This window comes from Malurus melanocephalus, unplaced genomic scaffold (assembly GCF_030028575.1).
Source record: "Malurus melanocephalus ecotype Western Australia unplaced genomic scaffold, MMel_1.1 scaffold_325, whole genome shotgun sequence".
Classification (NCBI taxonomy): Eukaryota; Metazoa; Chordata; class Aves; order Passeriformes; family Maluridae; genus Malurus; species Malurus melanocephalus.
Window position 1 is genome coordinate 800,341 of NW_026623557.1, and position 26,781 is coordinate 827,121.

Here is a 26,781-nt window from a genome sequence, read left to right on the forward strand (position 1 = left end):
TTTTTTTTTTTTTTTTTTTTTTTTTTTTTTTTTTGTTTTTTTTTTTTTTTTTTTTTTTTTTTCCTCCCCCTCCTGAAAATATTAAAAAGTCATTTTGGTTTAGAAACCTAATTTTAATTTAGTTAGGTTTTAATTTAATTTAGTTTTTAAATTCATTTTCCAGCAGAACTCAATTTTTCAAGCGTAATTTGATGCCGTCAGTGGCCATAATGTTTAATGTCCTCCCTATAAATTGCGAGGATGGCTCTGAGATGATTTACAGGATTCAGGGGGATGAAACYGTCTCCCAACCCCACATGTGGGAGAGGCTGGAGAGAAAATGCTTTTATTGTGGCAGCTGCAGCAGCCAGGGGTGTTATCTACAAAAAAAATGGGGAAAACCTCAATTTTCCTCTTTGTTCAGCGGGGATGGATAAAAAGAGAAGTGGATCTGTGCTGGGTGGGGATGCTCCAGGGATATTCCTGGATTTCTGTGTTGGGATGAGGGGGAATCCCAACAGCGGTGAAGGGTTTGGGATGGTGATTACCCCCCAAATCTGTCAGCTTTCCCAAAAGTGAGCTGAACCATTCCCCAGCACGGATGGAGGCAGTGAAAGGGAGGCTTTGAAATCAGGGAAATCCAGCACAATTGAGTGGAATTCCCTCCCAATTTCATCCCTCGAAATTTCATCGCTAATTACTGKATTAGAGATGCCTTCAGACCATGCATCCAACATTATAAACGGGGATGAGATGATTCTAACGAGGCAGGGGAGATGGTTGAGGATGTCTTGTGCACCCTTTGGTGCTTTGGGGAGTGTGGCTGTGGGGAGGGTTTGGTTTTCCCTCTTGGTTTTGGCTCCCGAGTAGCAGCGACGGCTCTGGGGGATGCTCTGGCTCCTGGGAATTTTCTGGTGGAATTCATCTTCATTTTTTTTGTCTTCATTTTTTTGTGATGAAGTGGCCGAGCTGTGTGTTCACAGGTGGGGAGGGAGCACTGAGGCATCTCCTGGTGTGGGTTTGGGAAGCCTGGGATGTGCCTGCTGAGGGATGGGTGATTTTGGCCATAAATTTTGGGGTTTTCGATCCAAACTCGATTCTCAGGGAGCAGACACGATCCTTGCTCACGCTGGAGATGCTGCTCATGGCTCCAAACCCACCACGGGCTGTGGAAACTCGTTGAAGTTGCAGTCTAATCCCAAAGACCATCAGTGGGAAGCAGAGGAGGGCTCTGTGTYGGGCTTTTCAGACCCCAAATCCTCAGCTCATGCTGAGCATGTTTCCCCAAAAACCTGCGCTCCCAGGGAAGGAGCTGCATGGTGTGGATGCAGATGGAAGGGAAAAGCTCATCCACATGAAGAGATGGAGCAGAGAGATGCTGGGACCTCCATCCCTGTCCTGTGCCACCTTCCAGCCCCGTCCCCCTGTGCCCTGTGGGGCTGAGCCTCGTGCTTCGTGTCCATCCCACTCAGGATTCCTTTGGTGAATTTTACCTCTGTGCTTTAAGAGACGCTCCAAACATTTCCATGGAAATGGGCTGGAAAATCCACTTGAAAGCATTGTCCTCCATGGGGAGAGGGGATGGGAGAACAGTCATCTTATGAGATGCTGGAGAACCCTCATGGGAGCTGTCTGCTGCATCCTGGGCTGTGCCACCACCCTCCTGTGCCACCACCCCGTGTCCCCACGCTGCCTTTGGGCTCCTGCGGGGTCCGGGTGCCACTCCCAAGGGTCCAACCCCACAAACACCACCCCAATGTCCCATCCCAAAGGTGAAACCCCAGCTCCCCGTCTCTCCCAGCRAGATGCCACCACCCGCCCGGCGTCCCCGGGGTTGTCATGGTTACTGACGCATGGGACCCCAGAGACCCGGCTGGGAATTAATGGCAGCTCGGGATAAAGGATTCCTATCTGGGCTGGGGTGATGGATTGCATTGATGTGCCATTTGTCATAGCGTAATTGTTCTGGCAAATGTAATACCCACTCGTATAAACATTGTGCTGCTTTGCTAATAAAACCGAAAATAGGAAGAGAAAGGATGATGCAGTGTTATGGTCAGGCGAAGAGACACCGCCTCCGCTCCAGCACYGGGGGTTTGTGCTGGAAAACCAACCCCGGCCCTCCTCATCTGTGGGAAAGGTGCAAAGTGACCCTGGGAGCCTCTGGGATGGGGCTGTGGCATCGTTTTGCCCGTCACTGCTTTTGTTTGGGGGGTCAGGTGTGTTCTTCACCCCCAAATGGGTGTTGGKGAGCCTGGGGGTTCTCGTGCTGGGGGCTGAGCTCATCCAGATCTCKGTCACCTTCAAGTGCTCCCAGGTCTCTGTCACCTTCACAATTTGAGCATTTATGGCATGGTGGACCCCTGTCCCCAGGTGTCACCCCTGCCCTTGGCTCCAGGCGCTGCCAGCAGCCGCTGGTGCCCAAATCCCAGGGTGGTTTTGTTTTCTGATGAATCAGCCCCTGCGTTAGGAGCCCAGCAGGGATATCGGCTGGGGATGAATTGCTCATCCTCCTGCCAGCAGCTCCTGGTGCTGGAGTCGATGGARAGGGGTGGGAAAAGCCCCTCCAGCCATCCTGCTCCTCACCCAGGACCCTCTGTCACTGTGAGGAGTATCACCCCTGTACCCACAGTTTGGCTGGCAGTCAGGTCCTGACACCATGCTGTGTTTTGGGGTCCAAGACCATCTTATCATCCCATCCCATCCCATCCCATCCCATCCCATCCCATCCCATCCCTGTTTTCTCCCATTTTTCTGCCATGGAAAGCTGTGAGGACGAGAAGGAAGAACAACTCCCTTTGTTGTAACTCCACAACCCCCTCCTAAACCCGGGGTTAGCTCAGCAGCATCGTGCTTTACACACTCATCTCTCCAAATGTTTTGGAAGTTTCTGGTTGACCTGATTCATAGGGAAAAAAAAAAAAGATAAACACCCTTTCTGTGTTTGCAGTCATATGTAATTTTTATCTCTTGACCTTTAAACGTAAGCAGCAGTAAAATGAAGAACTATGGCAGTCATTTAACACCCCGCCTGTACTAACTGGTTTCTGCCTGTGAGCCGTGGTTTTAAATTGGCTAATGCAGAATACTTGCAGAGCTAATAATAATTCAGATTACTTCTGTCAGCTATTCCGGTTTCATGGGTAATTTAGTAGTTGAATAAATTTTTAAAAAAATTCATTCGTTCCCATGCACTGTTATGAATCAGTAGATGGTTTACCATTGGCAGCAGTAACTGTAAGAAGATTTAAATTGCTACTGAAAAGGATTTGAGTGAAGGTAATGTTTTATAATGTTCTAAGCCATATGCACTACTTTCAGGCCTCATCAGTTTTACATTGATTCCTAGTGAAGTGTTTAATTGCATCATGAATGCAATATAATTCAGTTCTTTTTGCTAATATGGTATATATCTCAAAGTGATATACAGCACTGACAGTGAAGACTCAGGGTTTTCTTAGGATTCTAAAAGATGCCTCTGCGTGTGTTTGCACGCGTGTGTGCACATCTGTGCRTGCCCAGGAGTGTTTTCCTGGGAAAACTTGGAGGTCTTGGTCGGGTGCTTGGTGCTAAGAACTACCAGCTCTCCAGGGGCATCTGCAGGTGGGGATTTCTATTATATATATCTTACAAAAAAAATGAATTCAAAATAGAAAAGATGCATATAAACCTATATTGGAAGTTCTGCTGTCACAACCTGACTGCTYTGATGTTGACCAGTGCTCGCTGGGCAGCTCAGCTCCAGCCCTGGTGCTGTTTTGGTCCTTCCTGGTGCTGCTCACACCCCTGGTGGGAGATGGRATCTCATCTGGAGGCACAGGCGTGAGGCTGTCGGAGCCTCGTGGGCAGTGGATTAAAAGAAATCTGATGTCACGTTGGTGTGGAGATGATTTGGGTCGGTCCAGGAGCTCCTGGGGAGGTGGCCAGTGCTCAGCCAGCAGCAGAGGGCTCTGTGCTGGTGATGGAACCCCTGATCCTGATCCTGAGTCCATCCCTGTGCTGCTGCCAGGCTCCTGGAGCTGTGCAGGGTGAGCTCTGGATCCCCCTCTCTGTGGCCCTGGTGCTGTTCCTTCCCTCCCCAATCCGACCGTGTCCCGCTGGGCAGGGACCTTCCCTGTCCCCCCATCTCCCTCTTGCTGCTTCTGCTCATTAGAACTTCATTAGTTATTAAAGGACTGGGCCTTGGTGTCATCCTGGTGGGAAAATTGAGGCAGGCWGGGTGCTGGCTGGGATTTTKSCATGGGAAGATGCCAMAGAGYGAGCATCYCCCAWTCCTGCTGTAACCCCAATGTACCCRCCTGCATCCCGCTYTCAGCTCAGCTTTAATTCCCAAATTTCCACGGCTTTGTGAGCTGAGGAGCACCCAGTGCCYRCAGAGACACATCCCTGGGGTTGGTCACTCTTGGCTTCTGCTCTGCACCTGCTGCTTTGGGAATCTTGTATTTCAGATTTACTGATTTCCCTGGAGTTACTCGTTTGGGAATCTTGTATTTCAGATGGAGTCACTCATTTAAGATGCATCTTCCTTTAGTTTTGTTTGCCATGCCAGCAGGGAAATCCTGACCCCATGGGGCTGGGAGAGAGTGGTGAGAGCAGCATCCAGCCCCACATTTGGGGTATTCCCACGGAAAGCTCCTCCTTGGCTGTGATGCTCCCCACTGGCGCTGCGGGGGCCGGGACGCGTTCCCGCTCCGGAGCCCTAATGCGATATCAAAGTGGCTAACGTGATTATGCTTATATATCATATTAGGGAAAATGAATACTAATTCAATACAAACTACTAATTCAGTAGAACAGAAAATTGCTGAGAGAATAGAAAATTGCTGAGCGTGCCGAAGCTGGGCATGGCTCGGAGGAGAGGCGCTGCCTTCGCTCCGTGCCAGGGCGCTTTTCTGCGGCAGCGGTGGCACAGGGTGACACGGAGCATCCCTGGGTGTGACTGTGCCAAAGCAGCTCCAGAGGTGGGGAGAGCAGCTCCTGGGAGGGTGAGTTCCTGATGGAGCCAGAGTTTTCAGCTGTTTATTTTCCCTAATCCACGTTCCATATCCCATTCCTGGCCTGGTGCTGAGCGTGAGCTCCCTGAGCTGTTCTGAGGACACCGACCGGGACGCCAATCCCAAATTTATCTGATTTGCTTCTAAATCAGGAATTTTATTGCAATTTAATGCATCTTTTATGGGTCCTCTGCRCTGTGGGGACAGAGCAGTGTCCTCAGTGCCCGACCCTGCACATCCTCCCATCCCACCCGGGCACCTTTGGGCACGATCACGGCTGATTCTGGGAATGCCAGGTGTTTASCCAGCTCAGAGGGAGCTGTAAGTGGGACACGCAGCCTTTCTGTACTAATATGGTAGGAGAGTCTTATTGTATTAGCAATTTCCCATCAGATCATGTCATATTAGTATTGTATTGTATTAGTATTTGTTTTCGCTAATGTGATGTGAAAGTTGCTAATATGATAAGACTCCTGCATTGTATAGTGAAAACAAATATTAATATGATAGGATGGAAAATAGCTAATAAGAAACTAAGTTGCTAATCCGACGTGATGGATCTCCTAAAGGAATCAGTTGTAGCTTTCCTGTACTTTTCCAGGATCACCTTCAACCCCGCTTGGGGTGGGGGACGGGCAGTGCATGGCACCGGTGGCTTTTAAAGGGATGAATCCACCTGGAAAGCAGGAACAGCTCCTTTGGGCTCAAATCCAGGCTTTCATCAGGCAGAGGAAAAAAATAAATGTGTGTTTATGGGAAAGCCCTCATGTGCTGGGAATGCAGGGGTCCTGGGGCGAGCTGATCCCTGGGAAATGCAGGGAAAAGRAATTTAGGGAGCACAGAGCCTCTGACAACCCAGGAGGATGCCCCGAGCTGCAGCTACACCACAGCCTAACTATGACAAGACATAACCACCAGTTTCCTAATTTTATTTCATTTTTTTTCCCCCAGTCACCRGAGCAAAATATCAATTTCTGCCACGGAGAGCCCGGGGTAGGTGAACCAGAGCTAAATAAAAATAAACATTAAACAATTATTGGAATTTAGCTTTATTTAAAAAATCAGCAGGGTTGAGGGAACGAGCCACCTATTAGYGGGGAAAAAAAAAATAAAAAAGCTATTGGGCTTTTTAACAACATGCTGTTTCTTGGCGGAGGCTGGGATTTGGGCTGTGCACAATCATGTTATTGATTAAAGATGATGTAGCAGCAGCACAATTATATCACAGTTTGTGCTCGCCGCGGTGGTACCGTTGGCCTCTCATTTGTCTGTYGGAGATTGGTTTGTTTGCCTTGCCCTTCCCGGGGGTTGCTCCTCACTCCGATGGCTCCCCCGGCCCTGGTGGAGGGGGCTCGGGGTGGTGCTGTGGTGATTTTTGCCTTTTATGTGCCTTTTTATATATTCTGTGCGTTTTTAGCGCKCGTATTTGTGGCTTTGCCGCCTACTGCTGTTAACTTCGTTCCGGTATTTTTCCAGGCGGAAAGACCAAACACATTCCAGGGGCCTCAATCCTATCTCGGYTCTCCCTGGCTACCAAGGCCAAAAAACAGCTCTTCAAGACGTATTTTCATTTAAAAAGTACAACTAGGAACAAGGAGGGGCTTCAGAAAAGGTTGAACCAGAAGGGAGAATTACCTCAGGGTCTTGTTGGTGAAAATGGTTTTAATTGCAGCTCGTCCCCCATTAGTTCTGAGTTTGTTGACCACGCAAAAATAGGGGAAAGTTGGGTTTTTGGAGGAATTGAAGAGCCCAGGATGGATCAAGAACAGCAGCTTGGTCCAGTGGAAGGTGTCCCTGCCCATGGCAGTAGGATTGGAATACGATGATCTTTCAGGTGCCTTCCAACCCAAACCATTCCATGATTCTGTGATCTGTGGTTGTTCTCACCCTGCACTTCCAACCCAAACCATTCCATGATTCTGTGATCTGTGGTTGTTCTCACCCTGCACTCAAGTCCTGGTGTTTCCCTGAAATCGGGGCCAGATCCACCCAACTGACACTTGGAATGCCATAKCAGGCAAAACCACTGGAAAAGGCTGTTTTAAAGCACTTCCAGAAAATTCTGTGCCGGAATGAAGCAGCGGAGATGAGAGGACGGGAAGGGGCTGCGGAGCGAGCGGGTGGCTGGCGGGGAACGCGCGCCTTCCAATCGGTCTATAATGCAATCAATTCTGTATATCCCCAGTGAAACAGCAACATTTATTTAACGTCTTTTATAGAGCAGCTGAGTTTTATCACAAATCACATTCCATTTCTATTCTTCGGGGACCCCTTGAAGGCTAAAACGCACTTACTTTCCTCCGAGGAAAGTTTACCAATTCTTCAATGAAGCCCCATTTGCGTCCGTATGTAAAATTGACACATTTATYGAATATTAAACATTTGCCTGTTGCCTGCGCGCTCCTTTCGACTTTATCTGCTGCCCTTAAAAGTCATTAAGGGAAGGATATATCAAAGTCATGATAAAGGCGTATTTATGGATGGGAAGAGGATGATGGAATGTGCTGGAAGGGGTTGGTGTATCACATTCCACGGCTGCATCCTCGGAGCAGCCCTTTTTCCTCCCCTTGGCACTGTTTTCTCTGGTTCTCCTGAAGGGATTTCCATGCTCAAAAGCTGTTTGGTGTTAGGTGCTGGTCGGGGTCGTGCCAGGTTGCAGGAACACGCGTTCCCAACCCCGAGTCAGTCCAGCTAATTAGCAGGAGGTCCAATAAAACAAGTTTTTCTTTTATCACTGTTACTAAGTGCTGTTGTAAATCAATTAAAATGTATTCTAGTAATTCTATTTTTCCTTGGTGACTCCRTTTAAAGGAATACTGAGCCATTAACGGTGTTTTCCATACCTTTGGGCATGTGTTTGTGGGAGAATATCGAGCTTTTGCTCCTGAGTTTGGTGCCCGTGATGAGCAGGGGATCCTCTCCTGCCCCACACCCTTCCCACAAGCCCTGCAAGTCTCTGCATCCATTTATTTATTTATTTGCAGGTTTTTTGGAGGTAGTAAGGAGGGAATTTCCTTTTCCTTGAAGCATGGATATTCATACCAATGGTTGTCCTGATTATTAATTGCTGAAGTCACAGCTGCCTCCTTTGAGCACATTCCTGGAGCTGTTTTTTGGGGAGCGTTAACTCAGAAGGATGTGGGAGCAGTGTGTGATGATCCTGTCTAAACAAACCTTAAAGTCCATTCCCTAAAAACATCACAGCCTCTATGCAATGAGAAAAACCTGGGTGGCTGGAGGAGAAAATCCACCAAGAGCAAAAAAACTGGGGATTCACCCTTTTCTCTGAGCCATCCATTCTCTCTCTCTCATTCCCTGCCTTTTCTCTCCTTTAATTCACATCATTTGAAGTGCCACGGAGGAATCTGGGCTGGCTTGCCCTGCTCTAGGGATGATTTCTCCCAGGCCACTGGCTAATTGAGGACGCCTCGTTAGAGCAGGAGGTGGCTGCCGGGTGGTTTCATTGACTCTGCAATGTCAGAGCAGCCACTSGCCGGTGGCCACCTGGGCAACTCGGACACCCACCTGCCCCACCAGCCTGGAGAGGTGAAGGTGCTCCTAAATCCCATCTGGAGATCAATCCCTGCCAYGGGGGATTAACTCTTCAGCTCCCTGTTTTGGCAGCTTTTAGGAGAATTGTCCCCAGCCCATCCTTATTTTTGTCTATTGGTTGTGCTTTAATCAAGAATGAACTTAATAAATTCATCCTTTATGGGACCAAACTATCAGGTTTTGGAATTTTTTGGGGCGCCTAAATTTACCAGGAGGAATAGAGCATTAAATTGGAGATTTAGKGGCAAGAATAAGGARCATTAAATTGGAGATTTAGGGGTTGCTTGGCTGTTTTGAAGGATTTTGTTTGGAGCAAGGTGACTCTCACAATGCAGTTGGCTGCAGGACGGGGTCTGGCTCCCGCTTCACCCTGGTTACAGCTCCATCCTTGGATGCTGAATTGTAACATTGGGTCATAAAATTGAGTTCTTAGGGCTGAGACACCCCAAATGATCCCAAAATGGAAGAGTGAATGGGTGTGCAGCAAATCTTCAGAGGAGCCTTGCTGTGAAGGCAGATTTTTGGGTGCGCTCATCCGTACTAATTTATAAAAGAAATAAATAATCGATGTCACCTTGATGGAGATCCAGTAAAGGCAGCTCGTCRGGAATGTATCATAAAAATAATAAACAGCTGCCCCTCGGCAGCTCCCGACTCGCTGCTGGATGGGAGGAGAAGCCCCTTTGCCAGGATCCCATCTCCAGCGTGACCCTGATCCCACTCAGAAATCCCCAAAAGCAGCTCCCGGCACAAATAACCTTCCCAGAGCACCGAGAGGCTCTTCTTTATGGGTGAGGGAAAGTGCTTAAAATGCTTAGAGGGAATAAACAGCTTTTAATGAAGTTACATTGCCACATAATGGGTATCATAAAATTGCCTTCATAGTACAGGGTCCCAGGATGGCTTTTATTATCGACTGAGCAGGAATCCTGTCTGTAAAGCTCCGGCAGCTGCAGAGAGGAGAATGCAAAGTCTTCTTAAATTACCTGATTGAAATAACCGGCGAATATTCTGCTTTGCTGCTTTGTTGAAGGCGAAAGCTGCCTTTGGGGTGGTCTGTCAGACCTGGTTTGCAGCTTCTGAAGAACACAGGAGTTTCATTGCAGCAAAACAGATGTTCATCTTGTTTCTCTATCGGCTGTTTGATGAGAGATTTATTGCTCTTCTGCTGGGCTGGAGCTCCTCTGCTGCGGAGTCTATTAGGCAGCCCGGGAGCTGGCGGGGAGCCAGGGAAGCGGCGTTTTGATGAAACCCATGAAAAAGCCTCGGCTTGGAAGGCGCCAGCAATAATGCATCGGCTAGACTCGGATCGGGCGATTGATTGCCGTGATTTGATTTATTGATCAATACCCTCAAATTTGGCGTCTGAGAAGCTGAACTAATCTTTAACTGCTGTGAACATCTCTGCCTGGTGGAGAATTAGAGCTGATAAGGAATGTATGAAAGGAATCTGAGCTTATCTTAATCACACAGTGCCCCGGCGCTGCCTGCGCCGAGCGGGAGGGGATGTGTGCAGAACACAATCACCAGGCAGAACAGAGCAGATCTATAAATTGATGGAATTCAAAGCCTCCAGCATCGATTACCATTATAACAAACAGTGGTGCGCTGAATGTCTGATTATTTTTAGACAAAGATTCTGTGCTCTCAGCAGCAATTTTGCTGATGCTGTCACTGTGTCAGATGTCTGTTGTTGATTGCAATTAGATGCGATACAAAAAAAAAGGGAAAATTTAAAACTATCTCTGCCTATAGTTTTATTTCCACTTATTAAATCTCCTCCTTTGTTTGCCTCCTCCTAATGTCTGCAGCTGGATGAAATATTGCATTACCAGAAGAGATCTCGTATATTCAGTTGGGTATAATCACTTTACAGATCATTGGATTATATCTGATATGGTTCAGATAATCCTGGGGAAATGTGGGACATTTACTCTGCCTTGGTTAAATAAATGCGCCCTGGTTTAGGGTTTTCARTGTGAATCTGCATAACATTTGGGTTTGTGAAACAGGGTCTGCAGCCCTCCCAATGATCCAATTCTATTAAAGCACTAATCAATTCCCTGTGACGTCAGTCTGCTCTCCTGCTGGCCCGACGTGGATTTATCCTGTCCTTTCTAAATCTAAATGGCTTTTGGAGCTGCCACAGCGCAGGCTTTAATGGTTCAAGGTATGGTCACTGCTGGCAGAGGTGTTGGGGTGTGGGCAGTGGGGAGCAGGGCACAGCAGTGCCATGGTTTGGGGTCCCAGAGTTCTGTGTGCCGGGATTTCAGGAGCATCCATTGGTTCGATGCTTTCCTGTTTCTCTCCAGCCCTGGAGTGTGGCTGAGTGGCCTCATTTGGGACTGATCAGGAAACGTGGCTGGGACAGGGTTTCCAGATGGGGAAAGCTCTTTGGGAACCCTTGTGAGCCCCAAATGGGGAATGTGGGTCCATCAGGATTGGGATTTCCATGGGGAGCCCCATTGGACCAGCCTGGCTTTGTCCTGGGGTGCTGGACTCTCTGCCTGCATCCCACACTCGATGCTGGTTCAAGATATTTGGGGAATCTCACATTTTAACTTCAACCCCAGAGCTGCTGGCTCTGGCACGTGACAGAGCAGTGGCCGTGGCCCTGGCCCTGACCTGGTGGCCAGGGGGGTGTGAGGTCTCCTCTTGAACGTGACCTCATCCTGCGCAGGCTCCGGGGCCCGACGGAGAAATGCGGCACGGCGGCCGAGGAGTTATGTGCTGCTGGCAGCTGGTGTTTTCTTTCTTTGGGAAATCTAATATATTGATTAGCTTTCTTCAGAACAGCATCAATAAAGCGTATAATGGCATGGCTGGTGCCTGCGGCGCCTCCTCCCCTGCTCTGAGCCCCCCTGGAGCCGGGAAGGACCTTGGCTGCTCCGTGCCAGGCTCCGCGTCCCGGCGGCTGCTCCTCCCTTTCCCGGCTCTGCCCGGAGAACGTGCTTGGCTGGGCACCCTGATGCTCTGCAGGGAGCCTTCCTCCACCTCCTCCTCYTCCCATCTCAATTCCAGCAGCTCCATCAGCTCCAGCACGGGGACACTTGGCCAAAGTGCATCCCTGGCTTTGGATGGTTGTGGTGACCTGTCCTGTTACCCCCAGGTGGTGAATGTCACCAGTGGAGCCACCATCATCCAAAGGGGAATGTGTGACTGCTTCTTTTGGGCATTTTTGTGTGCTCACTGCATCCCAAACCCCTTCCAGGAGTGCATGGATGCTCTGCTGTGGTCCCTCTCCCGTATCCTGGCCCATGGCACATGAACAGTCACTCCAGCCCTGTGCTCGTGGCTGGGGAAGATGGAAGGACCCATTAAAGTGCCTGGGAGGSTTTAGAGGGTGGTTTATCGTTGTTTTTGCGGTTGTTTTTCTTTAAGCTGATTGATTGCAATAATGAATGGGGCCCAGGAATCAGCCGGAGCGGCGGCTCGGGGCCACTGTGGGATTTAAAGTCCTGGCTGGCTCCAAACCCTSCCCACTATTTCAGCTTTCACTGGTGAAATACACAGAAAGCCAGCAGGATCTTATTTAGGGCTCTCCCAAGCCCAGATCTGCCCTCGGATGCCRGTGCTGGTGGGAGCTGGCTCCTCGAGCTTGCCAAGAGCTCTTTTCTGAATTTTTGRGTTATTTATTGTCCCGTGGTTCTCCGRAGGGCGAATCCATCCGGAGCCGTGKCCCGTTCCACCTTGTGGCTCCTCAGCATCATGTAAAGGCWGATTTATCCCTCTGATGGATGATTTTATTTTATTTCCAAGCCTGATTCACTTCAGGGGGACATCCTGGACCCTCACCACCCCGGATTTGAGATGTCCAGGCTGYGTCCCACCAGCCTGGGAGCCTGGAACGGGTTTGCTCTGTTTCCCCAGCATCCTTGCAATCCAAGCTCATTTCAAAGAGAGATTTTCAGGGCAAATTGACAGCTGATGACTATGGGAAGATGTTTTCCAAAGGAGAAACAATTTACGATAATTAGAAATTTATAAAATGTCTTTAAACATGGTGGTAATGGGGATAAGAAAACACTTGCTGCAGTGTAATCAGTTATTAGCAGCTGATCATTTATCTCGATGGATAGTTGCTGCTGGTACGGGAGACACGTGATAAAAGGGCTCTTGATTAACTAATTTGAATATCTTTTGAGAACAAATTCTGAGTTCTCTTTTTTCTCCATTGTAACGGATCCGTACATCTGCGAGATAAACACGGAATGAATATGGAAATGAATATTATTGTAGGGAGCGTGGCCCTCGAATGCTGCCCGGGCCTTGGGAAGCTCCTGGGATGGATCTAACAGGGAAGGGGCCTTGGAGCTGCCCCTGAGCAGTGGATAACACCAGAGCACACGATAACATCCCGTGATGGATGGGTTTTTTAAGCTCACAGCCTGTTCCTGCCTCCCTGGCAATGGGAATCTGCTGCAGGTCTCAAATCTCTGCCCTCTGCGAGATCCCATTACAGTTCCTCTGATAATGCTCTGGAAACCCCGATCCCRTTTTAGATGCTGAAACCTCACTCTTGGCATCCGTGCCCTGGACCATTGGTGGCCCTGGGGTGACCAGTGGCACCGGTGGGGTGTGATCCSTGCTCCATCTTTAACGGGTGCCGGGGTTAAAGATGTGGCTGGAGCAGCTGGGACACCGCAGCGAGCTCTCATTCCTCTTTTCTGGTGCAAAGTGGGATCTGTCCCAGCCCCTCCTGGTTTCCCTGGCAGCTCCTGGCTCTCCGTGCCAGCCGTCCGTGACCTCGCCGCGTTCCGGAGCGGCTCCCGCTGCCTGCGAGTTATTCATCGTCCTCAGCCACTAATGGACTCCATTCAGCTGCTTCTCCCTCGTCTCCCCCCTCTGTGTGATTCATGTAGTGGCTGGAAGCGGATTCCTTTTGGCAGCGAGAGTCCCAGATATTTTATATTTACGCATCATTTTCTTCCCGGGATCTCAATTTTTTCCCTTTTTCTTATCTCCCCCGTTCTCCTTCCAGCTCCATCCAYGCTCAGATGGGGTTGTGGCTCTGGCTCCATCACCCTCCATCCCCTCCCTGCATCCCACTGAGGGCAGGGGGGTCTGGATGATCCCCTCTTTTGGAATGGGATGCTCAGAGGTGTTGGCACTGCCCCTTCTCCGCCGTATTCACTGCGGCGAGGAGCAAAGTCCACGTAGCTGTGGATGCAGTTTACAGGTAATTAAACTCAGCTYGGTGAGGATTTAAACATTAATATTGATGCTGAAGTTTTTAATAAAATATAGGGAAAGAGAGAAAGAGGTATCGATTCCTATAGGCTTTTTTTCGTTTTTTTTTCTTTCCTCTGGCTTCATTGTCGCAGGGAAGGGTTGAGGTGTTGGTGAATATGAAATTAGGGTGGCCTGTGCTGGCACAGAGATGGGGACAGATATGATCCTAGAGGGACAAAGTGGGAAAATTTAGGAAGATGCATTTGGGATTGATCCATATGGTGAGGCTGTTCCTGACCAAACCCTCCTGGGCATCTTTTGTGCTTCAAGGCACAGGTTTGGGGTCAACGCCCATTTTTTGGGAATGATGCTGAGCCTCCAAAGGTTCAGCTTCTCAGGACACAGCCCCTCTGACCACACCTCTGTCCATGTGTCCGGGCTCATTTCAGCATCATTCCCAATCCCAGCATCATTCCCAATCCCAGCATTGTTCCCATTCCCAGCACAGCCCTGTGGCCTTCCCTGAGATCCTGCAGTCCCGTGGTGCCACCGTGGCCACCCAGCCCCTCCTTGGCCATCCCTGCGCTGCACCATCACTGTTAAAAAGATGCTGACGGCCGTTTTTCACTCCCTGCTACTCTGTATACACACAGGGCCCRGCTTTATCTGCTTTCTCGCCAATATTTTTTTATACAACAGTGAAATATTTATATTGTCCAATAAAAGGCAGTAACTTGCAATCTCGCTCAAATTCATCGGAGACCGGGGAGCTTCGTTGTCTGAATTTTCCACCCGGCAGTGACCCCTGGTAATTGGCTCCATACATCTTTGGCATCGGGGATTTACATAGAGGGAAGGGGGTGATGGATGGTTGGGGTCACCCCTCTGCCCCGTGGCCTGGCTGGCAGGGGGTTCTGCTGGCTCCCTGTGCTGGTTCTCCTGCCCCACATCCCATCATGGCACRGCCAAGTGGGTTTTGATAGTGCCAGGCAGGAAAAAGCCAAATCCCTCACAATTCAGGCAGCCACAAATCCCCAAGGATYTGCTGGTTTTGTGGGAGTTTTGAGTTTTTTGTTGGATGGGAAGATGGAGCAAACCACAGGCCCTGCAGCCAGGACCATCCACCGATTGTGGTGGAGGTGGCTCTTTTTGTCACAAACCAAATTTGGCTGGAATTTTGGGAGTGGCACGGGATGGAATCGCCAGGGACTTGAGCTGGAGGYGCAGCTGACACCTCCTGACCTCGGCCAGCAGCACCTCGGCTCCCAATTTATCAAAAAGCAATTAACAGCCACCCCCCCGCCCAGGTTTTACGGTGTCTGTCTCTTCCCGCCGACTGCAGGGCAGTAATTAGAGGCTGCCTAATGAGGTTTCCATGGCTGGAATACATCCTCTCRCCACATCTCCCCTTTACCAAAGCCTTTACCACAGTTTATGGTGCCATCCTAAAATTTTTCCATCCATTTTCACCCCGGGACAAGCCAGGTAAGCACCGGGAYATCCCCCAGGCTGCAGGATTTACCACCCAGCACCCAAAAGGTCGCTTCCCACTGCATCCTCCCCGTCGTTTTTATTCGATTTTATTTTTCTTTCTCCCCCCTGCTCCACATTCCACCGAAATTAAAAAGCCATCTATATCTTAAAAACCTTATTTATGAACACTTAAGCGTAAGTAAGTCATCGTTGGATGGCTTCCCTCGCCGCTGATGGATGGAATCTGGCACCGGGGTGGACCGGGAGGGAAATCTGGCAATACAATATGCTGTGCTTGACTATTTTGACACTCGGAGTGCGATGTTTTTTTTACAGTTACTGATGAGCTTATGGCACTGCTCCTTTTGGAGGAGCGAGGAGGAGGCTGGGGCTGAGAATATTGATTAGCGAGCTCCTGATTATCTCAACAAGCCTCTCTGCTTGCCTTTTCTTTCGCGGGGAGATACAGAATTCCTTCAATTATTCATGCCAACCCCCCTTGTCGATAGCTGCCAAGGCGACACGAAGCTGAAGCGGTCCGGGGGAATTGCATTCCTCAAATTCAGACCCCGACCTTCCTAAACTGCCTTTATTTGGTTTTTCCCCTTGTTTTTCTTTTTGGTTTTGGCCCCCTTTTGTGTTTGTTTGGTTCCAGAAGGAGCTTCTTGCCGTTTCTTTGGTGCTGGCAGGGGGAAAGAGTGGAGTCTCGTAAACGTTTAATTGAACTCAGTTGGGAATTCRGGAAAAAAATGCACCTGAGGTTCAGGAGATTTGCTGTTCGGGAATTAACTCCACAGGATGGTGCATTTCCCTCCCCAGCAACGAGATTTTTGGGAGCTGTAGATGTGAGTGACTAACGAAAGGGAAGCTAATTAGCCACAACGACAAATTTTAGCCCCTAATGTTGAGGTTTGGGGATTTCTGGCTCTCCCCATCTCCAAGAGCTCTGTAGGGTGGGCAGAGCTGGGGGAAAGGGGTTTCATGGGGGTTGCAGCATCCTGYAGGGTGCAGCATCCACCTGGATGCGTCCCAGCAGCGCGGGAGGGAATTTTGGGTTTCGAGGCGTTTATAAAAAGCAAACGTTGCGCGTTCGGCGCGGAGCTGCTGGCACCCAGCTCGCAGCCCAGATGGGGGGAGATGGGTTGTTTGTTAAAAAAAAAAAAGGATTAAAAAAAGATGAGAAAGGGGAGAGGGAGAAAAAAAAAAGAGCAACTCTAAAATAGCTGTTCTGGGAGGCTGTGTGGGGAGGGGTGTTTCTGCCAGCCTGGCTGGGTGGGAGGGAAAACTGGCAGCGTGATAGGGAATGCTCGGAGGAGAGCTGGGCAGAGCCTGCCCTCGCCACCCACACGCCTGGGGACGATCCCAGGACATGATCCCAGAACATTCCCACCCTGCTGGGGGGTTGAAATGGGGAGAGCCCTGGGGGGAATGGAGTGGATAGAGTGGACAGAGTGGACGGAGTGGACAGAGTGGACAGAGTGGACGGAGCTTCCAGGTTGGGCAGGGAGCCACCAGTGCTGGAGGTGCTGTGGTGTGACCAGGAGATCTTGTGGAGTGGCCAGGAGATGCTGTGGTGTGATCAGGAGGTGTCATAGCATGGCCAGGGAGCATGGGTAACACGTCCAGGAGATACCCTGGCACATCCAGAAGATGCCCTGGCACATCCATGAGATACCCTGGTGTGACCAGGACATGCTGTGGTGTGGCCAGGAAATGCCAGGGTGTAGCCAGGAGGTGCCATGGCCAGGAAATGCCTCGATGTAACCGGGAAGAACCGTGGTATGACTGGGAGATACCCTGGCCCGTCCAGAAGATTCCCTGGCCCATCCAGGAGATGCCCTGGCACATCCAGGAGATGCCCTGGCCCATCCAGGAGATGCCCTGGCACATCCAGGAGATGCCCTGGCCCATCCAGGAGATGCCCTTGCACATCCAGGAGATGCCCTTGCAAATCCAGGAGATGCTCTGGCACATCCAGGAGGTTCTGTGGCACATCCAGGAGATGCTCTGGCACATCCAGGAGATGCCCTGGCACATCCCAGATCCCCTGGATGAGGCTGCACTGGGGAATCCAAGGAGGAGCTGATCCATTGGGGTGGGACAATGTGATCCCATCCCTCCACTCCCCCAGGGAAGGTGTCACCTCTCCATCCTCCAGCCTGTCCTGGGTGCTCCACGCCCCAAAAACTCCTCCTGAGCCTCAGTGCAAGTCCCTGGCACTGACCAGGGTCTGGTGGCACTTCAGGACATCTCTTTTCTCCTCAGGGGCTGCTCCCTGCTCTCCTCTGATGCACTYGGACAGAAATCCCCGGGGAATCTCCGGTGTTCCGAGCAGCGGCGCATCGGGATCTGTCACCCACCSAGCTCTACCTGCCTTTAAATCTGTCTCTGCGGAGCTGCACAGGAAAATATTAAAGTAAACAATAAGTGGATTTACACAAATGCGCCCGATTTCCATATTTTTCACCGCTCCACTTTATTACCGGGTTTACGGATATGCTCATTTATTTATGGGGCAATCCAGTATTGATTCATTCCCATGCGCCRTGCATAAACACATAAAAGAGAGCGATAACAATAGGAATACATTTTCGCTCTTTTAAATACTGCTTTTTTTTTTTTTTTCCGATAGTCTTCATTAGATCCGCTCCAGGAATGTGAGCGATGTCCTTCGGGAAGCCCAGCCGGCCCCTCCGGATTTATGGGGGTGGCAGGGAGAACAGGATGCAATTCCCAGCCCTGCCACATTCTTCCCACCAGGGAATCTTTCCACAGGAGGTTTTGGAGGATTTTATCCCAAAAAGGTGGATTCTGCCCCTCTGAGGTTGGGTTTTTGGGCTGTTTYGGTGCCAGGCGGTGCAGGGTAGACACCAGTGAGGTGCTGCTGCTCTTGGAGCCTGGCTTTAGGGGGCTCAGGACTCTTTTTCCCTTTTCTCCCTCTTTTCCCTTCCTTTTTCTTCCTTCCCTTTAATGCTTCTCTGTCACCTTCTCTTTTCCCTCCTTTTCACCTTCTCTCCTTTCTCATTTTCTGCTTTTTCCTCTTTTCTCTCTTCTYTCTTTTTCCTCCMGCTCCATTCCCCCTCTTTYCCCCATGTCCCTCATTTCCTCTCTTTCCCCCCTCATTTTCCCTCTTTTYTYCCCTCTTTTCCAAATCTTCARAAAGCAGCAGTGCTCCCCATCCCATATATTTCCCCCTCAAATCCCACTTTTCCTCTCTCCCCATGAATATTAACCAGGGAGAGCCGGGYGCTCCATCACCTTCATCACAGCGAGGAACCCATAAAAACGGGGTGATGGATGGCAAACATTCCCCCTCTGCTCCTTCCTCCAAAYGGGAAGGAAGAAAGGGGAAAAAATATAATTTTTAAATATTAACCTGGAGGGGTTGCATGGCCTTGCCAGGCCCTACTATTCTCATACAAATTTTGGCTCCTCTGTAATTTTTAATTTCCTCGAGGAAGGAGTAGCAGGACCAGGAGAAGAAATTTGAACTGCAGAGGATAAACCCAGCTTTTTATTTTTCTTTTCCCCCCCTCTTCAGCTAAAGGGCAGCTCCTTTCTCTCCCCAAAAGCAGTTTAATGGCAGCAGCTTGAGAGGGACAAAGTTTGAATATCCTTGTGCCGGAGAAAAGAGCAGAGCGAAAGCCCTGCTAATTACAAAAGTTGCTTTATGAAAGATAATTCAAAGCAATAATTTAGCAAACATAATCAAGTAGCGCAGATGGGGATTTTGATGAATAGTTTGCAACATGCAATTAGCAGCTCTTGCAGTTACATATCATTAACCCTCAGAGCACAAAAATTATTTTCTCATTATTAGATGAAAAGGTAAAATTAAGCTGACTAGACAGTAAAGGAACAAACTACAATTAATTACCTTCATTTATTACAGTCATTATTTTAAACTTATTTTTTTTTACTCTGATAGATAGATGAAAACATCTAAATTAAAAGTTTTGTTCTGATAAATGGGAGGTGAAACTTTGTGATGCTCGGGGTGCGGGGCCAGCCTGGCTCCATCCCAAATTTGGGGAGCAGTGGGAACCCCCTGAGCATCCCACATCATCCCTGCCTGTATCCCCCACCAACCTGGACCACTGCTGTCAGCCAAACGGGAAATTTGCCATATTTTTTCAGGAAAATATTTTTTTTGAAGCGTAACTTTCCAGGAAAATATTTTTTTTCCAAGAAAATAATTAGAAGGGGCTTGCAAAAAGTGGGAATTAACCTGCCCAGGTGGCACCTTCTGACAGTGATGGTCAGAAATCATCCTGTTCCTCCTTGGGTTGGGTGCTGAAAACTTTGATTTCGGGATTTGTGTCGGTGGCAGATGGTTTGGAGCTGCCAACTGTCAGCAAATGCACTAAAAAAAAATAAATTCAGGGAAAAAAAATGGGAAAAAAAAAAGAAATGAAGGAAAGAACCAGCTCGAGCAGTCAGTGAAAAAAATGGATTAAATTATGGTGGTGAGGGTGGTAAAATAAGCTTGAAATATTTTTCCTGCCKCCAGTTTGGGGGCTCAGCCTGAGAAATCCTGAAGCAAAGAGCTTGTGCACCTTCTCCCTGAGCCAGAGGGGTCAGGATGGAGTGGGAAAAAAAACGGGAAAAAAATAACCCAATGAACTGAACGTTCTCTGCCTCTGCTCTCGAGAACTTTGCCAAAACATCGCTGAACTTGTCAGGAAATATTACAACAAAATTAAGATCCAGCAGCAATTTTCTCTCATTCGGGATCCCTCGCTTTATAAAGTAAATTATTAATGCATTTTTTTCCTCTTTTAAGCATTTATTTGCGGCAGTCTTGGTGTATTTCTCATTAGAAATAACATCATCTAAAGAACTTATATTGATTCTTCTTTTCTCCCCCCCTTTTTTTTTTTAATCTCTGAATCGTGGACGTGAACAACATATTTCTGTGATGTTCCCTTTAACTAGAATTCTCAGGCTTTATTTTTATATTATTGATCTTTTTGACACGAATTGCTTTTTTGGCCTTGTGAAAATCTTGGGAGCTGCCTTTGGAGGAGCGGGGGGAGGCTGTGGGGTCTGGGTGGGTGTGTGGTGGATTTTGGGGGGTTCTGATGGGTCTGTGTGTGTCTGATGGGTCTGTGGGTGTGTGTGAGGGGTTTTTTGGGGGGTTTGTGATGGATTTGTGGCTGTTTGTGATGGATCTGTGGGTCCCTGTGATGGATTTAAGGAGTTGGTGGGACTCAGAAGCACCAAAATACCCCAAAAGACCCCAAAACACATGTCCAGATCCTCATTGTCCAGCCCCATTACCTAGAGCTCACCCAGGAATCTCCATCCCAATCTCCCCCTCCTTTCCTCCCTCTCTCTCTCCCCAACTTCTTTACACATCAGCAAAAAAAAAAGCACCCAAGGAAAACAGCAAAGCCTTGAATTAATTTTTTTTTTCATCACTTTTCTTCAACATTTGGGGTCTCTGTTGCCGCTTTCTCCCCCCCGACAGCTGTTCCTCGACGCTGAAAAAGAGCTCATTTGTGGTTTACTGCCACCAGTATTTAGATGGAAATAACCCACTACTTATCCTGCACTCGATCTCGTGGATGTGAGAATGAACTCTCCGCCGGTGCGACGCGAATCCCGCTCGCCGCCGGAGCCGGGGAGGGAGTTTTACCCCGTTTTGTCACTCAATTATAATAATATTTCTGCTTCCAAATGTTTAAAAAGTTGGCTTCGGAAGGTATAATCATGGCACAGAGGCCAGCCTGACAATAGTAATTAATTAGGCTATTACGCATTCTGCGGTGATAATTGCTTTGCTGGAAAGTCACCAGCCATGAAAAGGACCCGGCGCGTAAATGTAATTTATCAGGCGGCGGCGATCCCGCGCCGCTGCCGAGCCTCACCTTGAGCTCATGGGTGAGGGGAAAACTGGGAATTTGGGTAAAATTCCCGTTTGGTATTCCCAAAAATACCCTGGATGGGTAATAGGGAGGCAGAGCTCGCTCCGGGCACCGAGGGCTCGGCGGGTGCAAGGAGAGCGGAGGGCGGAGGATTTTGGTCACCCGTGGGCATCGTGGTGATGGGGAGAACGGGGATGATGCCATCCTGGCCCCACTGAACCAGATCCCACTCARATCCCCCATTTTTAGCCATTTTAGCATGTTTTTAGATGTTTTCTCCTATTTTTAGTATGTATTCAGATGTTGCCTTCATGGGTACGGACGCAGAGTTGGGTTGTGCCCCAAGAAAGTGAAATTTTAATCACAAAGCCTTGATTTTAGGGCTGATGTGGGCTTTTCCCGGGTTTTTATTCAGCTTTATATGAGGAATTTCAACAGTTCCAGTGTTGGGTGAGCCATCCCTGTGCAGGACTCTCCCCTGGCATTTCAGTAAATTATCCCCCATCCAGAAAAGATCGCTGCAAATGTTAAATATCTTTYCCACTGACATTTCCTACAAGTTCAGTGGGACTCTGGAAGAGCTGGGTGRGTGCCTGGCTCGCCATCCTGGTGAGATCCAGGGAACTGTGGCATGGGGATGCTGCGGCTCCTCCCCACCCCGGAGCCACGATCTTCCCGAGGAGGGGATGCTCAGATCTCCGTAGGGATCGCTGGGAAGAGGGGAAAGGCTTTCAAAAGTTCCCCTTGAAAAATGCTTTGTCTCTCTGGTGTGATTTGGGGGTAAAATGGGTAAAATCCAGCGCCCACAGCTCRATTTGGACTCAAATGGGTGGGTTAGGGATGCATGAGGAGTGATGGAGAGGGAACGGAGAATATTCCCTGCTCCAGCACGCTGGCAGGGCTGGCTCCTCGCTACTATTATTATTTTAAAGCACCCTGAAGCCAAGCATTTTTGCAGAACGCTGAAGAAAAGCCCCCAAATTCCTCCTCTGCTGGAGCCGCGGTGCTGAGAAAGTAGGTTTGTGTACGAGCCGCTATAAAAAGCCCGGCTTATACAATTTTAACAATAGAAAAATGATCTTTGTGCTCCAGTGCCTGCGAGCTCCGGAGGAGAAGGCGGCTTGCTCAGGTGGCTGCTGGATTACAAATGAGCCGTTTGCTTTGGGTTGGAATGACAAGAGATGGCAATCGGGGCTGGCAGGGCGAGCCAGGAGCTCTGCTGGCACCCAGAGGGAGGGGATGCTCCGGTGTGGGAGCTGCCACCAGGCTGAAGCCCAAAGTTCAGGCTTTGTTTCGTAATTAGCCCATGGTTGGTTTAAGAGGAATTTAATTGAGTGTTTTCCTGTCACGATAGCGTGTTTGCAGGGTGGACATTCATCCCTGGGCGGTGTGAGTGCCCAGTTTGGCTCCAGATGGACATTTCCCAGCTGGGAATGGGTCACTGCCATCCCTGCTGGTGCCCCATCCCATTCACTCTAAATAGGGCTGGGTGTGAGGGGTGAAAAGGGGACTCAGTGGGCAGCAGCTCCTGCCCTGAGGTGTCATTGTGCCTGGAAAAATTAAAGGGAGTAAATGATTCACGCTCATTAATGTTGGATGGGAACACGCAGCAGATTAATGTTGGGTTATTGGGGATGCGGCCACGGGAGTGTCACCAGCACCTCAACAGCCGAGAGGGACAGGGACAGGAGCAAGGGGAGCTGTCCCAGTCCCGGTGTGAGCATCACTGTCACCCCAGCACCATCCTGGGTAACGCCGCACGCCGGATCAGTCCCGGCGCGCCCAACAGCAGGCAGGCTTCTTTATTCCTTATTTAAGCACCGACATTAAATTATAATTTTCATTTACTCAGAGCACATCAATGATTTAGGGCGACGTGACATGGCAGCGGCACGAGGAGTTTAGCCACAGGCAGCRAGTGGCAGCACGGGCACGGAGCCTTGGGGGGACCCGCTTTGGGTGGCACCGACCCCACTTTCTGTGCCGGTCCCATCCTCCCAACCCACCCCTGAACCCTTCATCCCTCTCCCCGCAGGTGATTGCACTCGGTAAGAGAAGCAAGGAGGCTGAGACGGCTTTCCTGAGCGTTTACAAGCAATTGCTCCAAGCTCCAGGTAAGCAGCGCGGTGGCGACCTGGCTGCCTAACGAGTGGCGCCGCGGTGCCCAGAGGAGCCGGCGAGGAGCGCGGCACCGTCCCCRGCGCGGCCGGCGCATGGTGCTCTGGAGATCCCGGCAGAAGAGAGGAGAGGAAGCAGCTTTTGCCACCGCTGCGTCTCAGCCCCTGAGCCAAATGCATCTTGACGTTAGGAAAGGAATACATTTGCTCAGCCCGTGTAGTAACACTGCGGCTATTCCYGCTTGTCTGTTCGACGGTAAGTTTTGACCGAGAGCCGCGGGGACGCCCCTTTCTGTCCCGGGTGGGGAAACTGAGGCAGCACGGAGGTTTTTGAGGGGGTGGGATCCCCTTCCCGCCGCTCCCCGCTTCGGGGGGATGAGTTTATTCTTCGTGAGCGCCAGGCACGGAGCGTCCCCCGGCGCGTCGGGGGCTCGGAGCCGCAAACGGCTGGAGATGCGCGGAAAGGCTCCTGCAGGGCCACTAATTCATTTTCCAGACATTTAGGAATAACAAAATGTTTTAATGATTTCTTAGGGGAATTAGGGAGACATATTTTTGTCCTCATTAAATTTTCTCCCGTGCTACGAGAAACCAAATGTCAGCTCGGCTTCCAGAACCCAGTTATCTTCCCCTCCCCGCCTCCCCGCCGGCTCCTCCCGCCTGCACACGCCTGCACACGGGTGAACACACATGCACGCCCCAAAACTGCTTCCCTGTGCTCTCCGCACTCCTCCTCCTCCTCTTCTCCTCTCYCTGCTTTCCACAGCATCATCTCTCRYTCCCCTCCTGCTCCCCAAATCCTCCCTCCCGCGGTTCATCCCCGTCTGTTCCATGTCCACATGTCTCTCGACAGGCGAACTCTTTGTGGAATACTTTCCAACACCGCATAAGTCCTGATTCGACATTTTTTTTTTTTTTTGCTTTGAATGGCTGCTGTCAACACAAATCTCTGGCAGAGACTGTAACGGAGCCTGATTGCTCAGCAAGTATTTTGATAAGTGAGCTGGCTGTGTGTCTGTAATTACGGGAGAAAACCGTAAATCTTTTGGATATTGTTCACACAGATGTGGCGTGAAGGGAAGGGGGGGAAGCAGTAAAATGTGTTAAAAGCATAATTAATGTCATTGTTGTTGGGGATGATTTGATTTAAGGCTGACTTTGGCTCGTGGAGGGATTCGTAGGGCRCTGCTGGRTGGGTTTGAGCAGGTTGGGATGGGAGAGGCCATCCCGGTGGAGAGGTGACAACACCGTGGATGTCCTGTGGGTGTCCCGTGGGTGCACACGGGTGACCCGTGCTCCTCACGGAGCCAGGCAGCAGCCAGGAAGGGTGGGCTGGGTCAAGGGGCCCTGGCAGAGGGATGAGCCCGTGGTTCCCAGGGGTGCAGGCTCTCCCTGGAGCTGGGTATGAGCACCCAGAACGCCTCCTGTCCATCYCACCATCACACGGGTGCCTCAAATYGCTGCAGGAGGAGCAGGRGTAGCTCTGCTGGTGGCCCAGAGCCCTTCCAGCACAGGGGAAGAGCCACGGCCCCACTCCCTCCACCAGGAGGGATCCCTGTCCATGTCCCWGTCYCCATTATTGATCCAAAGAGGGCCATGGATGTGGTGAAGGGTCTGGAGGAGGAGCCGTGTGAGGAGCGGCTGAGGGTTTGGAGATGAGGAGGCTGAGGGGAGCCTTCATCCCARTCCYCAGCTCCTCYCRAGGGGCAGCTCCGATCTCTGCTCTGGGAGCAGGGRCAGGACCCMGGGAAGGGCTGGAGCTGTGCCAGGGGGGTTTAGGYTGGAGAWCAGGGAAAGRTTCTTCYCCCAGAGGGTGCTGGCACTGCCCAGGTTCCCCAGGGAATGATCCCGGCCCTGAGGCTGCCACAGCTCCAGGAGCRTTTGGACACCTCTCCCAGGGTGGGATTGCTGGGGTGTCTGTGCAGGGCCAGAGTTGCACTCCTGGWTCCTTGTGACCCCTTCCAGCTCAGGATATTTTGTGATTCTGTGATCCTGCTGCAGCGCTGCCACTAAAGGATGGCCAATGACGCCAGCTAGTGGTGGCAGCTATACATCTATTTATTTATTTAATTTTTATGGATATGTGTAGTGGGTGAGGGTATGGAGTGACAGGTAAGTCAGCCAGGGCAGGGAAGGAAAACGCTGCCCTGAGGAGAATCCCCAGAGCTTTATGCTCAGATCCATTTTCCCCGTGTTATTTCCCCTCTCGGGGGCAGGAGGAGTTGCCGGTGCGGATGGAGCGGGGCCTGTCCCGGTGTTTGTCCCCACGGAGGCAGCTCACAGGCTGGCACGGAGCCTCCTGCCAGCACCCCCGGGGCTGGGGAACGCTGGGTTTAATTATCCATATCCTTATCTCCCCTCGTGTACTTACGGGGTTATTGATGGCTGCGGGAGCATCCAGGCTGGTTTGCAATCCCTCATCCTCGGGTGGGGAGCCAGCCTGTGGGGTGCTCGGCTGAGGGATGCCCTGAGCATCCCAGGATGGGCTCAGTGGGATGCTCGTGTCCAGAATCTGGACACAAAACTCTTATTCCATTTTTTTGTGGGGTCTTTATGATGTCCAGCAGAAAGAAGCGAGAGCTCGGTGGAGGAGGATGCTTCAGGGGTTTTTGGTCTGGCAGGCACTGATCCTGAGGGGAAGGTGGGTGCTGTGGTGGGCCCTGCACCCCACAGCTGTGGRATGGCAGGGCAGCAGTGACAGACCCCCAAATCCCATCTGGGCATGTGGGCATGGACCAAATCTCGCATCTTTTGGGCAGGTTCACCCCTAAGTCTTCTGGAGCTGTGTCTGACCCCCAAATCCCATGGCATGGCCCCTTCATCCCACACCGCTTCCATCCCACCAAGCAGCAGAACTGCTCTGTGTCCCATTCCGAGTGAAGGCAGCCAGTTGTTGGATTTTTTTTTCCATCACCGTTATTATCTTTTACCCTTGGATGCCTGCCACGCGTCCATGCTGTACAGTAGCATGCCCAACTCCATCCCACTTCCCCGTTTGTCTAACTTTTTGACCCTGGAGAATTCAAATCTATTTTCTTTCCTCTTCTTTTCTATGAAAAAAAAAATCACCAGAAAAAAATACCCAAACCTATATTAACCTGGCTCAATAGGAGGCATTTTCTTGAACTTATTAAAAAATCCAGACTTGTAAATTAATTTGTTCATGTTGTACAATGGCAGTGCAGATGGACTCATTAGCATGCACACAACAAATAATTATAGATGAATTTTTAGCTGGCCTGCTTAATGGGCTTGCTGGGTTAATTATGTCAATGTATAATTACATCAGCCCTGGGAGACATAATGGCACACCCCGCTGAGCAGACACTAGCTAATGATGGTGTAATGCTGACAGAGGGAAGACGGACGGCTCCGGATGCACCTGCTTACCTCGGCACAAACCTCCATTGTCTGCGCCCAAACCGGCCCTGCCGGAGCCCTGGGTGCCACCAGATAGTGCCAGGAGGGGATGTCCCCACGGCCCCTGCCTGTCCCTCGGTGCCTCGGGGCTGGCGGTGAAAGGCAGGGCCCCAGGGATGTCCCCATGGCTCCTGGAATGGCAGGAGCCAGGATGTCACCATAGCTCTGGAAAGGCAGGATCAGGATGTCCCCATGGCTTCTGGTATG

General features: G+C 50.3%; 1 protein-coding gene across 6 annotated transcripts in view; it reads left to right on the top strand.

The window, feature by feature from the left end:
* CUX2 (cut like homeobox 2) overlaps positions 1 to 26,781 on the top strand; it is a 61,215-nt gene that overhangs the window by 21,320 nt on the left and 13,114 nt on the right. For 4 of the 6 annotated variants that reach the window (XM_057377758.1, XM_057377760.1, XM_057377759.1 and 1 more), the window contains exon 1: positions 23,085 to 23,410. In XM_057377758.1, coding sequence (XP_057233741.1) covers positions 23,251 to 23,410 — 160 coding nt within the window. In that variant the 5' untranslated portion in view covers positions 23,085 to 23,250. Of the gene's footprint in view, positions 1 to 23,072; positions 23,411 to 26,781 lie in introns of those variants that run through there. The other 2 variants (XM_057377763.1, XM_057377764.1) reach the window with 1 other exon arrangement.